Below are 13,949 nucleotides of genomic sequence, written 5' to 3'. Positions count from 1 at the left end.
AAGGCACTTTTTATTATTATCAACATAAAAAGGGCACTTTTCCTGGCAGTGGTGGAACAGGCACATTTCAAAATGTGCAAGGTACATTACTGTTGCATAAACCAGCAATAACACAAAAATTCTCCCCTTATTTGACACACTACAGTTTTGTTTAAATTTGTTAACATGGAACTTAAATACCTGAGAAAAGCTAGGGGTGGGCATCTCTTTTAAAAGAGATTCATATGCCCCTCTCTCCTCTCTCTTTAATTAAGAATAAAGATCCAAACACATCTTTGACATCTTCAAAAGAAAGAGGAGAAAACACAGCCTTCACAGTCACTATGTTGAACTCCCAATCATTTAAAGCACAGAGGCATGCAGGAATTCATGCTTTAAACCTTGCATATTTTGCACATAAAAAGACATAAATAGAAAGCAACAGAAAAACTCAACTGTTTGTATTTTCTGTGCATGCCACCTTTGGGAAATATGACTTTGGTATATCTAGGTAAGCTCCAATGCTTGTGACATAATAGATTTTGCAGGTCTCAGGCCATCAGAAGTTTCAGCATATGAGGTATGACTTTTTGGGACTCTGCCTTACATATAATTACACCTGAAAGCTCTGAACAATTAATAATCGCACAACTGCACTAATTAAAAAAAAAGCTGACTTAATTGCCTCTATTTGAGTGTCATTAGTGACTCACTGAGAGCCTAAGGAAAGATTCTTAATGATTTATACCACAACAGCCAGGACTCCATTGTGTTAGTGACTGCAGAAATACAGAATAAACAGATGATGCCTGTGCCATCAACTTTCAGGACTGTCAGCTGGAGGAGGGGCTGAGGGGGGCAGTTTGGAGCCATGCAGGCAAGGAACCACCTGAATGAAGACACCTGGACAAAGCCTAGGAACTGTCTCTGTCCTTTGAGACAAAAACTGGCCTAGAAAGAACAAAAACATTCCATGTAGCATTGCAAACCCACAGACACAGAGCCAGAAAGAGACTCTTTCCCACTTCACATTTTCAGAATGGAGTTTCAGCCCTAAAACTCAGCTCTGAAGAAGCTTGGTTAATAACTCCATGTTCTACCCACAGCAGCTGGATCTGCTCATGGGGTCCCCCAGAGGAAGAGTGGTTATTTATCATGGATGAACTGAGCCAGCCCCCAGCCTCAGTGCAGCCCTGCTGCAGCTCCTCACACTGTCCTCACAGACCCACCCTGTCCTGTTACCTCCCCGGGACATCCATCTCCCAGGGCAGCAGCTCAGAAGCCTCAGAGGTTTTCCATGGCTCTGAACAAGTCAACAGAAAGATCAAAATATCCTAGAGTACAAAATGCAAGCCAATTCAAAATCCTTTTCCAAGCTAATCATCTCATGGGCTTTTGTCAACAAAGGACAGAGATATCTTATATCTGTGGCTTCTATTTGGACTGTGTCCCACTCCAGTGGCGTGGAAAGGGAAAATGAAAGGGAAGCTTTCCTCCTGAATTCTCTGGTTGGAAATCTGATCAGCCAGCTTCAATATGGTTCTTCATCTTACTGTAAAAAAATTGGGCCAAACACTGGCAGGGCCCTGCAAGGTCTCCAGCAACACCAGCTAATCCAGAATCCAGATGGACCAGCTGCCAAGGACCACTGGAACAGAGGCAGAAATGTCCAGAAAGAAAAAATCCTGTGCCTTGCTATCAGCCCTGCAGAGAGACTGCATCCCCTACACACACAGGAAGGGAAAATGGCAAACATCTTTGGGCATCCTTTTCCTACAGCATGGGAGACCCAGGTCTGAGCCTTGGAGTCAGCTGGGCTAGACAAATCTCTTCTGTTGATTTTTCTCTCAAACAGTGATATGAAAGTTCTTGTTTCATCCCAGAGCAGATCAGAATCTGCTAAAATCCTGAGAAGTTTGGTAGGATACAAATGAGCAATTTACACTTTGTTCTCTTTACAGCCCTGCAATATGAGCCCTGCAAAAGACAGCATCAGCTGGACTCACAACACAGAACCAAGTTATTTCAAATATAACTAGGATATTTTGAATGTAATAAAAGAAGGGCAGCAGGATTAAACTCAGTATTATCTATGCTCCAGATACCATCCTTAAGCTTGCCCATATATCTCCCTTTCCAAGGCAGACACAGAGTTTCCCAAGAATGTTTTGCAGTCACTTGGGTAAAACATTCCTCAGCCAGAAGAACCACTAGAAAATGGGCAAACCACAGACTCCTGGACTTGAAAAACCTGTAGTTTCAGTATGTGAGCCCTCATGCCTGGCAATATGAGTCTCATGGTACCTGGCCTCAAGCAAACAGACTTGGTGTCAGGTTTTAGTTGGAGAGGACTGTGAGTTTCTGTCTCTCACACGTGCAGGACGTTGAAAATAAAAAGCTCAAAGACAAAGAAGCCCAGAAGAATATCCCAGACCTTAAAAGGCTAAGATCTCTGCATTCTCCCAGCTACTGGTTTTGTTCTTAGCTGTGGGGTTGTTGGTACCATGGCAGCTCACCTCACTAACATCTCTCCTGTGCCATTTGTGACTCTCAGTGTGCTGGGCTCCCTCCTCTGGGAGCTGAACCCATGGACTGCCCATTTCTATTTCAACATACTGCACCAAAATATACACTTCCTGTGGTTGTGGTTTACACCTGACCCCATTTCTATGAGTCAAGTGAGCAAATACACAAACTAGATTGCACATTGTCATTTAAAGGACAGGTGCAAAGTAGGCATACATGGCCTGTGTTTCCCATCAGTTTGGATACAGTTACATTTTTGAACACAGCTCAGTTCTTAGCAAGTGAATTGGTTTCTTCTAGACAAAGACCTATTCACTCCAAGGTACAGAGTGGGTATGTGCTGTGTCTTTCTCCTTCTTTGAGACAAATGCTAACTATCAACATAACATCTTGGGTAGTTTGAGAACTTCTGCAATGCTGCAAGACAGGTCTGTGCCTAAGCACAGCACAAGGTGGAGATGACAAACACAGCCCAGAAAGGGCCTGTGCCCCTCCAGTTAACCCTTCTTTGATATGCCTTGTGCTACCTTCAGTTCAACTTCTCTGCTTCTTTGTTTCTTCCAGTGCAAGATAAAAACAAGCGAGGTATTGTCTTTCCAAACATTCAAGTATCCATATTTAGCTCCTCCTGTGGTATTAATGCCAGAGAATCCAATGTACTCCAGTGAGCTCAGAGTGTAGGATATATCCTTGGGAAACTCAGCCAGCCTTTTGATTTGTAAATCCACCAGCATGAGGTGCCCAAACGAGATCAAATGTTGCATTTCTATTTGTGCCACCAGCACAAAGGAAAGATGGATGGGATGGATCCTGGTTGGGGGTACAATGGTGTAAATGCTACAGCACTCCCTGCAGCCAGGGGAAGTTATTCTAAATTTATACCCACCTCAGGAACTGCCCAAGAAGCACTCAGTTTGTAGGCAAGGCTAATCATTTGATGGTGGCACGCCTCTCATCACAGTATCTAAATGCTTTCTAGACCAAAGATTATATTAGGTTGTTTGCAAAGAACTGAGAGCATGAAATTGCCTCTAAGTAAAACAGGTAGTTAATAACAACCCTGACCTAGATCTCCTTATCAGCAATTTTTGAAGGAAAGAAATGATATCATGCAACAGGGGAATATGCTGCAGCCTGATCCAGTTGCTTCACAGGAGTCTCTACCAAAGTGTTCAGCTCCATGGAGAAAAAGGAGCACCCAGAGCAGTGCTGGGCAGCCATCTGACAAGCAGTATCCCACACCACAAGGAACCCAGCTACTGATCTAAAGGAGATGGATGGTGTCCCTCCAGCACAGAAAAAGCCCACAGCCATACTGCTGACTGGCTGCTAGGACCACACTCATTAAAAACAAACAAGCTCAAAAGCTCAAGGTCAGAGCCTTAGCCCACCCTCTCACTACAAGTTGTCTAATCACAGGTACCTACTTGAACAACATCCATCAAGAGGCCAGCAGCTACCATTCCCAAGCCAGCCAGGAGGAATGGCACAAAAATCTGGGAGGCAATGGAGAAGGAAGTCTCTGGGAGAAATCCACTGGCTGACCTGGTCAGCTTGCAGGTGAAACCTCTCAGCTTCTTGCCATGGAAGCACAGCTCCAGCTGTAACTGGGTGACCACCATGGTCACAAACTGTTACCCCATGCTCAGAAGGAAAATGGAGGGAGATCAGGACATGACACAGATCCTCTCTGTAGCTCTCTCCAAAGCCAGAAGGAATGTTTTTCCTCAAACTACACCAACGATGCCAAATTCCTTCAGTTTCTTCTCCTTCTAGGAGCACGTCCAGACGATTGCAGCAAGGGTATCCTCCAAAATTGGTTCAGCTGGGTTGAGCCCAGGTGGCAGCAAATTCGATGGACACAATTTCTCTGATTTATATCCAGGGGGGAATTAAAAAAGAGAAGAGAAGATTGTAGAAATGCTTGTGGACGAATAGAAACGAGCTCACACCCCATTCAGCTCCCACCACTTCGGTAAAAACCAGTAAGACCTGCTCAGGCTACAGCACTGAAAGAGTAACAAGTCACACAAGAATCCCTCAGCGTGCTCAAACACACTGGTGTCCTTTCTCCTCGGGTTACATCTCTTGTGAGAGCGCGGCGCGCATTTGCTACGAGGGTTTAATGTGTAAGCTGCTGCCAACCAGCCCAGCTCCCTCGCTCCCACCACAGGCACTGCTGAACTTTCCTCACTGTCCCGAGGCCAAGGAGGTGGGCAATTACCAACCACGGTCCATTCTGCACTTCTCCAAGGTGAAGAAAGGTCAAGGAGAGCGAGAGCCCACGTTTCTCTCAGCTGACGGCGTTACGCAGGTCTTGTTCCCAGGCAGGTGACACAGCTGAGCCGGCTGGTGACACAGGATCTGCCCTTCTAGACCCCGGCCCCAGGCAGGTGACACAGCTGAGCCAGCTGGTGACACAGGATCTGCCCTTCTAGACCCCGGCCCCAGGCAGGTGACACAGCTGAGCCGGCTGGTGACACAGGATCTGCCCTTCTAGAGCGCGGCTCCTCGTGTCCGCTCCATGCTCTCCGTGGGGCAGAACAATCAGGCTGTGCCAGCTGTACCTCTGAATGACTGGCTCTCAGGAGGAAAAAAAGTTCAGAGAACCAGCCAATAAGCTTCAAAAGCCAGCACCCTTATCTGCTGTCATCACTTCAACTTTCTGCTAGTTTGCAAAGGCCGAGATAAGAGTCCTAGCCCGAGCTCATTTAAGGTAGCTCCATAATCTCTCTGCACGACCAGCAAGGGAGAGAAAGGGCACGCTGTGAGCTGGTCACCCTTCCTGCTCTAAAGTGAAACATGCTGCTCCTGCATGCTCCTGGGAAATACTGTCTTTGAGAGAGGGGTCTCTCACCCCAGAGCTTCATGGTTAAGGAGCCTATACAAGGTCAAAAATCAGAGCTGCATCATGGCTACATACAGCCAAAATAACTCGTATCCTGCTCCGTAAGGGCTTCAGCTCAAAGTCAGGCGTGCAGGGAAAAGAGTCATGGTATTATGCCTGGGCTTCTTTCTAATAATTATTTTGGGCAAACTAATTGAATCAGAGGGTCAAAAAGCTTTAAAAACCACCTTTTAGGAAGGATCAACCCCTTCCCTCACATTCCCTGCAGAGAGGAAAAGGCTAGTGGCTTGTGGACTCTGTCCTTGTGACAGGGTCCCCAGCACTGTGGGGGAGTTGGAGAGAACATGACATGCTTGCAGCTAAATTGGGAACTGAGGAAGCTCTCGGCCATTCAGACAGTGTTTCTTTGGTCTGAGCTCACACCAGCTGAGGTGACAGAGCAGATCTCCCTGGAAGCAAGGCAGAAAACAAACGGGAGCTGCAGAGGCTCTGTCCTTCGCTGCTTTCTAGGCTGTTATTTTGGTACAGCCCCTAAAGCCTTCTCCACTCCCAGCTGCCTTGGTGTGTACACCTAACAATGGTCCAGTTAGCTGAAAGCTAACAGGAGAGCACATTTCAGCTAATCTAACTGGTAAAAAAAGTCCCACAATGTCTGAAAGAGCCAGGTTAATAAAAATCCTGCAATAACCACAAATGACTCAACCTCTTTATACCAGCTGAGAAGAGAGGAACAGCAGTATGAAGGCCCAGTTCTAGTTAGTCATTCACAGAGGCTTCAAGGAAATAAAAGACAATTTCTGGACAAAACTTCTGGACAAAAAAATAGGTTTTCCAGTTCTAATAACGTGCCTACCTAGTCCCATTTGTCATTGTATCAGCTAACTGGATTGATGACAGGCAGAAGCATTAATGTAAAGGAAATATCAATGAGACTGAATGACTCAAATGACATTAAAAACCACAGCAGCAACACATCCTGTACTGAAGCATCAGCCTGACAGGGTTTATGAGTTTATCACGCTCCATCTCTCTCCTTCTAAGCAAGCACCATAAAAAGCCCTCAACCAATAAATCTGTATGCAGAGAGGTAATTTGGTTCAGGTGACCCATGTGTGTACACTGGGCCACTTTATTATGCATTTAAGGAGCCCCTGATAAAGAGCCATACCATATTTATCAGCAGAGAGGTGCATTACATTTTCCTGGCAAAGAAATATACCTTATTTGTCCACAAAACATACATCAGGTTTGAGAAGAAAGAGAGCATTGTTCAACAGTGGGAAAAAGATTGTAACTAGCTAGTGAAAAAACTAAAAAAAACCCCAACAGCTCATGGCTGTGCCACTCAAGATGGCAAAACCTGGAGAGGTGCACTGCTGCCCTGCTCTGCACACAGATACATCCTCATGTTGCCAGCTAGTCAACAAGTAGCACTGCCCTGGAGGAGCCAAAGCAGAAACTTCTTGGGTGAGTCCTGACCCTGGTCTAGACCCCCCATCCACTGGCATGGTAGAAAAAACAGAACACAAAGACAGAAAGTGTCTGAGAGCACAGTTTCACACCTACCTTGTCATCCCTGCAGAGAAAAGACAGAAATGCCAGAATGCTCTCACAACGTGGCAGTGCTGGCAGCACCAGGGGCTCACAGGAGAACCTGGGGATGCTTTCCAGGGACTGCAGGTCCCAGCTGCTCCAGCACTACCACTCCTGACTCTGGGAGCTCTCTGCTATGCCAAGAAGTGAATTTTTGTTTCTAACCTTGCTCTTCTCCTCCCCACTTTAGGAAAGGGCAGAGAAGAGAAGTTTTGTGCAGAGCTGGAAGGCAGGCAGATGGAGAGTACCTGGGGCCCAGGGACTCTCAGGGTCCACTGCTGCCCCACAGAAACAACAGCAGCAGCCAGGCAAAGGCCAGGACCGGCTTAGGAAAGAAAGGCAGCAGCAAGTCCTTGCTGAGATGTGCTCAGGCAGTCCCTGGTCATGCACTACCAAAAGCCACGTTTCTTATGAGACGTTGCATGGGTTGATTTCTGATACTTTCTGCACTACTATGATGGTTTTTAGGGAGCTCTGTATTTGCAAAAACAGAAAACAGACTTTTGCAGTTTCAGAGGAGAATGAGGTTTGCCTCACATTCTGTTCATATTAGTGGCTCAGTTCCCTCTAGGAAAAAAAAAACCTCTCAGGGAAGAAACACTGAAGGAAAAGTCCTCCTCTAACATCATAAAGCCATCTGCAATCCATTTCACACTTTAATAACTCACAGAGGAAGAAACATACATTTAATGTCACAGATCCTTTGGAACAGACAGCTCTAGAAAGTCTAAAAAATAAAACCAGAAGTGGCTGCTCGGTGTTCAAGGCCCTTGGGAATAATGTCTAAGGAGACAAAAAGTAGTTTGACACTGGGTTCTACATTTGCCTGGTGTTCTGTGATCTGACTAGACATTCTGCTGGGTATCAAGTACGTGCTAAGGTCAGTTAAGGATACTGTGTCACTCCTAAGCCTGAGCTCTTCTAGCTCAGGGAGATCAGCCCTGGGTTAATGACAAAGGAGCACAGCTCCACATTTGTGGAAGTTGTCAATGTAAGCACTGTAGCTTCTGTGCCCCTGTATCAGATAGGTCAGGGTAGTTTGACCTCACAGCTCGTTAGACAAATAACAAGGTTAGCAAAAAGGCATGCTGTTAGAGGAACCCAGAGTGCAAAGGCATGGCAATTTATAATCAGCTTTAAACTGTCTAAAATTAGGTGCTGATCATTGTCTTAAAGGTCTGTACTGCTGCACCATAGGAGGAAAGGTCTCATCCTGATCACCACAGAGTCAGAAATGGGACTTAAGGAATTCAAGTCTTCTGCTGATACAGTGAGGCCTTAGAAAAGGACGTGGTGCACAGACAGGGCTGAGCTGTTGTATTAAATGTTAACAGTGCTGGGCTGGCTGATGCCTTGTGCAAGGAAGCAGCTGATGCAGGACTGTCCAAAGCTACATCCCTGAGTGATGTCACCTCTGTGTCTGCTGCAGGAAAGCCCTGTGCCACCCCAGGCTGTGGTCACCCACCCTCTTCCCAGGACCAAGGAGAGATCTCTGCATATTCCTAATCACTAATCAATTAGGACTCCACATACTTAATCATCTGTATGTACTCTTTAGTACCGTGTTCTCTTTTTTATCCAGAGGAGGAAAGGCCCCAGAAAAGCACCACATGTCTCTTGAGAGCCGCACAGAACATAACAGTTGACTTTGAGGGACATGCTGGCACAGGAAACTGCTACAAATCCTCCCTTACTATGCCATTCCCAGAGAAAATCCCCTACCTGTGAAAAAAAGTCCCCCACTTATCCCACAGGTATGTCAGATGAGTTTCTCCCCCTTACCTGAACATAATCCAAAACCATGCCTGCCAAGACCATGCCAAGCCCAGCCAGGAGGTATGGCAGGAGCACTTGCAGGCAAATTGAGATTGCTGACTCTTCCTGTGACTTTGCCATGGCTGCTTTCTCCTCTGCCAGCAGCTTCTGCTGTGCATGCAGAGAGACATCCTCTGGCTCCTGGCTGCCAAGTCTGCTCTCTCTGTGTTTACCCTTGCTCTTTCCTCTGTGCCGGGGTCGCTCTCCATTCCTGGACCTGCCCTCTTTCCTCCTCTGCCGAACTTCCTCACCTTTCATGGTGGTGCTCTTGGATCACAGTTTTTCTGAAAAACAAAGTCAGAAACAAGGAGATAACAAAAAGAAGTATCAGGTAGGTGAGAGACAGGAAATTTGGCATTGTGTGCACTCCACTAACCTGAAGGCAAACTACCACCTACTCCGCAAACCCAGGATGCTCTGCTGACCCCAGTACTAGTACTTAGTTTACCTTCAACTTTGTATAGTGTGGAACCAATCTCCCTTTCTGTACTTGCATCTCTTCCTAGGCCTGTGTTCATGCTGCAGTGCTTGCTGTGCATCCTGGCTGTCCCCCTGAGAATGCCCAGAAGAACAGTGCTGCACATGGCCTGAACTCTTGACCCATAGGCTCTCACACTGGGAGTCAGAAAGAACTTATGGTGCCAGCAGAATCCAACCCTTTTCAGGGTTAGCCCTTTTCAGGACCTGACCCCTAGCCAAGGAGTGGGAGCAGCAGACTTCCTTATATCCTAGCATCCCACAGCCCAGCAAAGGACTGGCATCCAGGTGTGTCCTGTGCTTACTACCTAGCACAGCTGTCCACCACTCCTCAGTAACAAGACAATTCTTTGATCCTCCTGCTAATCTGGATACTTTTCCTTCCTTGTGTGCCTTAGTTGACACACATGAACTACATGACTCATCCATCTACAGAGAAGTTGCCATGATCCCATAGCATCTTACAAGCAAAAATAATCATGCAAAACTCTAACCAGCAGCCCTTTTACTGCCATCAAATCTCATTTCTTGATGGAACTGTCACTCATACTGCCTGTCCCACTGCTGGCCCAGGCAGTGCCTCAAGTCTTTCACCCATCACCTCCTGCCAGCTCTCATCGGGATTAACCTCCGCCAGATGTTCCCTGATGCTCTCATTTTCATGATGGAGCACCCCGAGTCCCTGCCCTATCCCGGGTAGGACCAGCCCTCTTCTAGTCCCAACATCTGGAGAGCAGAGGGAACAACTGGAAGGCCCCAATAACCGCTGGGGAGTGGAGGGAGGGAGGAAAGATGGGCAGAAAGATGGGGAGGAAAGTCCCGCTCTGCGGGCGGAGGACCCGCGGCCCCGTCCGTGCGCGGCGCTTACCGGCTCGGCGTGCTGCGGGGGCGCTGCCCGTGCCGGGGCTGTCCCCGCGGGGCCGCGGGCGCGGCCGGGGCGCTGCGAGCGCGGCCGGCTCCCGCCACATCGGGGCGCGGCGGCGGCCGCGGGTTCGAGCCCGGCCCCCGCCCGCGGAGGCGGAGGCGGCGCCGTGAGTGGCAGCCGCCGGTCCTGCCCCGGCGCAGTGCCCGCACCGCCGCTGCCGCACGCCCCGCCACGCCGGCAGCGGCCCCGGCCCCTCCCGGTCCCCCCGGCCGTGGCGGGGACGCTCCCAGCAAGGACGGGTGTCGCTCGGGGGACAGCCCGGAGCACGCCCCGCTCTCCCCCCGCCGCTCCCGGAGCCCTGGCAGGGTGGTAGGGAAAGGGTGACAGCTTCCAGCGTGGGCAGCGTAAACAGGAGGCTGCAATAGAGAGCTGCGGAAAGACGTTTCCTCTGTTTGGGTTGGTCGGGATGTTTTCTGTTGGGTTGGTTGGCGGGGTTTTTCTCCTCCTCATTTTGGCATTTGCGAGAGCTCGTGTTGCGAGCTTCCTGTGCAAAAGCCTGCCCCCGCCACCGGCAGAGCACAGATCCCGTTGATTCGGGTTTTCTCCCCCTCCCGTTCTGAATCAGCGTGTTAAAAATGTGATTACGGCATCCGTCACATTTAAGCACATAAATCTCATTAAGCGCTGGAGTAACCATACTCATGCAAGTTTCCTGAATCATGCAGCTCAAATTTCCAGAACAATTGAGGACATTAAATCATACCTCAGTACCAGAGCAAACTTATATCCTGCTGAAGTCTCTCAGATGTCATGCTATGCTAAAGGGCTCTTACAGATAAAATAGTGCCCCTGGCTCAAAGCAGGGCACACCAAAAGGGGTTGAAGGTTTTTTTAAGTGGCTGTAACGAAGCCCTGCAGCTGCTGAGTGTTGAGGGTGCACGGTGACTCTTGAACGTCACTCTGTAAGGGCAAGGCTTTAAATTTCAGCTCACTTGGTGTAATTTTACGTCTTTACAGCCGATACTTCCCTGAGAGGGGTCAGAAGACGGCGTCCTGGTGTGAGAAACAAGAGGGGAAGGAACGCGGTTTTATAAAGTAACAACGTTGCCAAGACAGTTTTAGACCTGTTAAGTGTATTCTCCTATCATTTTACCAATGAGCTTCGCAGTGAAATATCTACAGAGCAAGCACAAAGTCTCCCGGGGAAGCTTGATTGACCAGGGCCCTTGGGTAACGCTTCCAGCTCAGGAATGCAGCTGTCCTACACGGATCTCACACCTGGGTCTGAGCAGCAGCCACAGGAAGAGCTCCCAGCCCTGACAGAGCCATGCCCTGATGTCCCAGGCTGCAGTCCCCGGAGCATCCCCAGGGCTGTATTTGAGCACAAAGCTGTGCTTTCTCGGAAGTGCAGCAGCACTGTTTGGACAGATCCTGGCTTTGACGTAAGGGAGCAGTGGCTGGACCTTGATTGCAAACAGAGCTGCAGTGACCCTTTAGGTGGGACAGCCCAGCTGGTCCTTGGAGCCTGGGAAGTGCCTGATGGCACAAAGCTGAGCCACCTCACGCTGAAATGTTTTATCTCCCCCCTGAGTTGCAATTCACATGTGCTGCTTTCCTCTGCTCTCTCACAGATGTCCAGGTAGCACCAGCAGTCACAAGGTGAGGGCTCAATACACTCACTTCTCTTTCTCCCTGCAGTGCATTTGAAGACTCTTTCCTTCAGCAGTGAAAAAAAGAATAAGATTGGTACTCCCTTTGTCACCTCCATGTTGCTTCACAACTGGACTTTCCAGCAATTATTCCCTCAGCCAAGAAGAGTGGAATTTTACAGCTTTCTTCAGTATTCTGTCTGAAGATGTGATTTTTTTATTTCCTTCCCAGTTTTCTCCCATAAAATGGCATTTCTTGGGTGACCAGGGACTACTGGAGACACTTCTCAAATATAAATCTTAATTTATTACCTCAGTTAGCCCTGGTCACAGACTTAGTTGGACTCCTGGGCCTTGCAAGCTCCCATGTCACCAGTGGGGCTGTGTTAAGGCTGCTGGAGACTCCTGCATGGCTCATCAGGCTGCATTCCCATCATGGGACATGCCTCTGGATACCCACCTGCTGCAGCTCAGGGATGCATAAAGGAATATGCATTCTCCAGCCTTTCTCCTCTGTGAGACAGTGTTAGCTAGCATGGCTTGAAAGAATTATTTGGAGATATGTGCATAGGCAGAAACAGGCAGTGCAAAACTGATATGTAATCAATACTTTGTACATTATAAATCTGAGGGTTTAGAGGCAGAAAACAGCAAGAACTTGCTGGAGCTAGTAAAGGGAGAGAAGGAGACATCTCTTCTCTTTGGTTTTCCTTTATGTAATTGAAGGAAAGTGAGCTTCACTGTCTGCTGGGCCAGATAATAAATAGATAGTTTATAGACAGTTGTGATAGTTCTAATAGATAGTTTAGATAGCTGTGTTTTGTTCTAATCTCCACCTCCTTCTCTTTCTGATACAAACTTCTGGAAAGTCCAGATGTTTTTTTGTGCACCAGTGTTACTAAGAAAAATTAAAAGTGCCATCTCCTACCTTCTTTTTCTCATCACCTCCCCTTGTTGTAGGCACTCAGCTCTCAGTTGCCTTTGCCCTTGGGGCAGTTGTTAAGCCAGGCTACAATAACAGACTTTCCCTCAGGTTTCCTGTATGGAAACAACCCAGCAGAGAAGAGCACAAGCAGTGTGAAGACCTGGTGTTTGTAGTGGGACACTTCTGTGTTGAGTTGCAGCACAGCAGTCCTTTGTCAAACTGTTCTTCAGAGGAATGAAACCAGCCTAAATCCCCTCGCTTCCCCAGCACTCTGATGAGAACCATCTGTGCAGGTTTTACCACCTACCCGAGTCCCAAGGGTGAGATTTATGTTGCTTTCTATTGCTCGAGGCCTTTCCACTCTCCATCTGCCATTAGATGGCAGCAACTGAACGCGAATGGGGCTCTGCAAGTCCTGTTTATCCCGTGGCTTGGGCAGGGATTTCAAGCTTTTCACTTCTAGGTCAATGGTTCAAATCTGGCCCGGGTCAGGAGGGGCCAGAGATCTTTGTAATACAACAGCTGCTCAGCGTCCCCTGTGAGAGCAGTTTGTGCATTTCTGCTTCTGATCTTCTGGAGGAGGGCCCTTCTCATCACTGGCACCAACTGGCAACAGTGCTTGACACGCCAACAAAGAGGCAGAAGATGCTCCAAAGAGATGAATTCTCCTCCCTGAGCTCTGTGTGACTGGACAAAGGGGAGCACTCATCCCTGTGCTGCCCTCAGTAATGATGCCAGAAGAATGTGCTGGCCCCATTCCTCCTCTAAGATAACTGCCCAGAATTATCTCATTCTGGGCAGCAGGGTGACAGTTGGGGTCTTTCAGCAGATAAAATTAATTTGTTATTAATTTGAGATATGATATTCAGACAGAGTAGTGATGGCGCAATGAAATCCTGTCAAACGTGTTGTAATACCTTTGTTATTTACAGCCTCCATAACTGCAGGGACAAACTCCATCCAGAACTGCCTTACAAGGTGACCTAATTTGGAAAAGAAAACAGATACAGAATTTTCTCACATTAAAGGACACCTCACTGTGACTTCTTCCCTTACCATTTTAAAGCCCTGTGAAGGACTGGAGCAACTGATACTCTCCAGAGGAACCCATGAGATAAGAACTGAGCCTAGCAAGCATGTGATACAGTTCAAGCCTGTGTGTGGATCACTCAGCTTGTTCTATGAAGATTTGAGAAGCATGTCACTACGTAAATCCCTCTGGGCAGCTGGGCTCCCCTCCAACACACAGATTTCCCCTGCTGCTAATGAATC

General features: G+C 48.0%; 1 protein-coding gene across 9 annotated transcripts in view; it reads right to left on the bottom strand.

Moving 5' to 3' along the window:
• SLC41A3 (solute carrier family 41 member 3) overlaps positions 1 to 13,613 on the bottom strand; it is a 36,267-nt gene extending 22,654 nt beyond the window's left edge. For 4 of the 9 annotated variants that reach the window (XR_007778668.1, XR_007778667.1, XR_007778666.1 and 1 more), the window contains exons 1-2: positions 10,107 to 10,235; positions 8,729 to 9,045 (exon numbers count right to left, since the gene is read on the bottom strand). Coding sequence is in view for 6 of the 9 variants with exons in the window: in XM_050979388.1 (XP_050835345.1) it covers positions 8,729 to 9,019 (291 nt within the window). In the remaining 3 variants the exon portion in view is untranslated. Of the gene's footprint in view, positions 1 to 3,932; positions 4,376 to 4,729; positions 4,971 to 8,728; positions 9,046 to 10,106; positions 10,236 to 12,680; positions 12,702 to 13,594 lie in introns of those variants that run through there. The other 5 variants (XM_050979387.1, XM_030227967.2, XM_018915118.3 and 2 more) reach the window with 5 other exon arrangements.
• Positions 13,614 to 13,949: the final 336 nt, after the last annotated feature.

Source organism: Serinus canaria, chromosome 12, assembly GCF_022539315.1.
Source record: "Serinus canaria isolate serCan28SL12 chromosome 12, serCan2020, whole genome shotgun sequence".
Classification (NCBI taxonomy): Eukaryota; Metazoa; Chordata; class Aves; order Passeriformes; family Fringillidae; genus Serinus; species Serinus canaria.
This window is presented reverse-complemented; position numbering and strand designations above follow the sequence as displayed.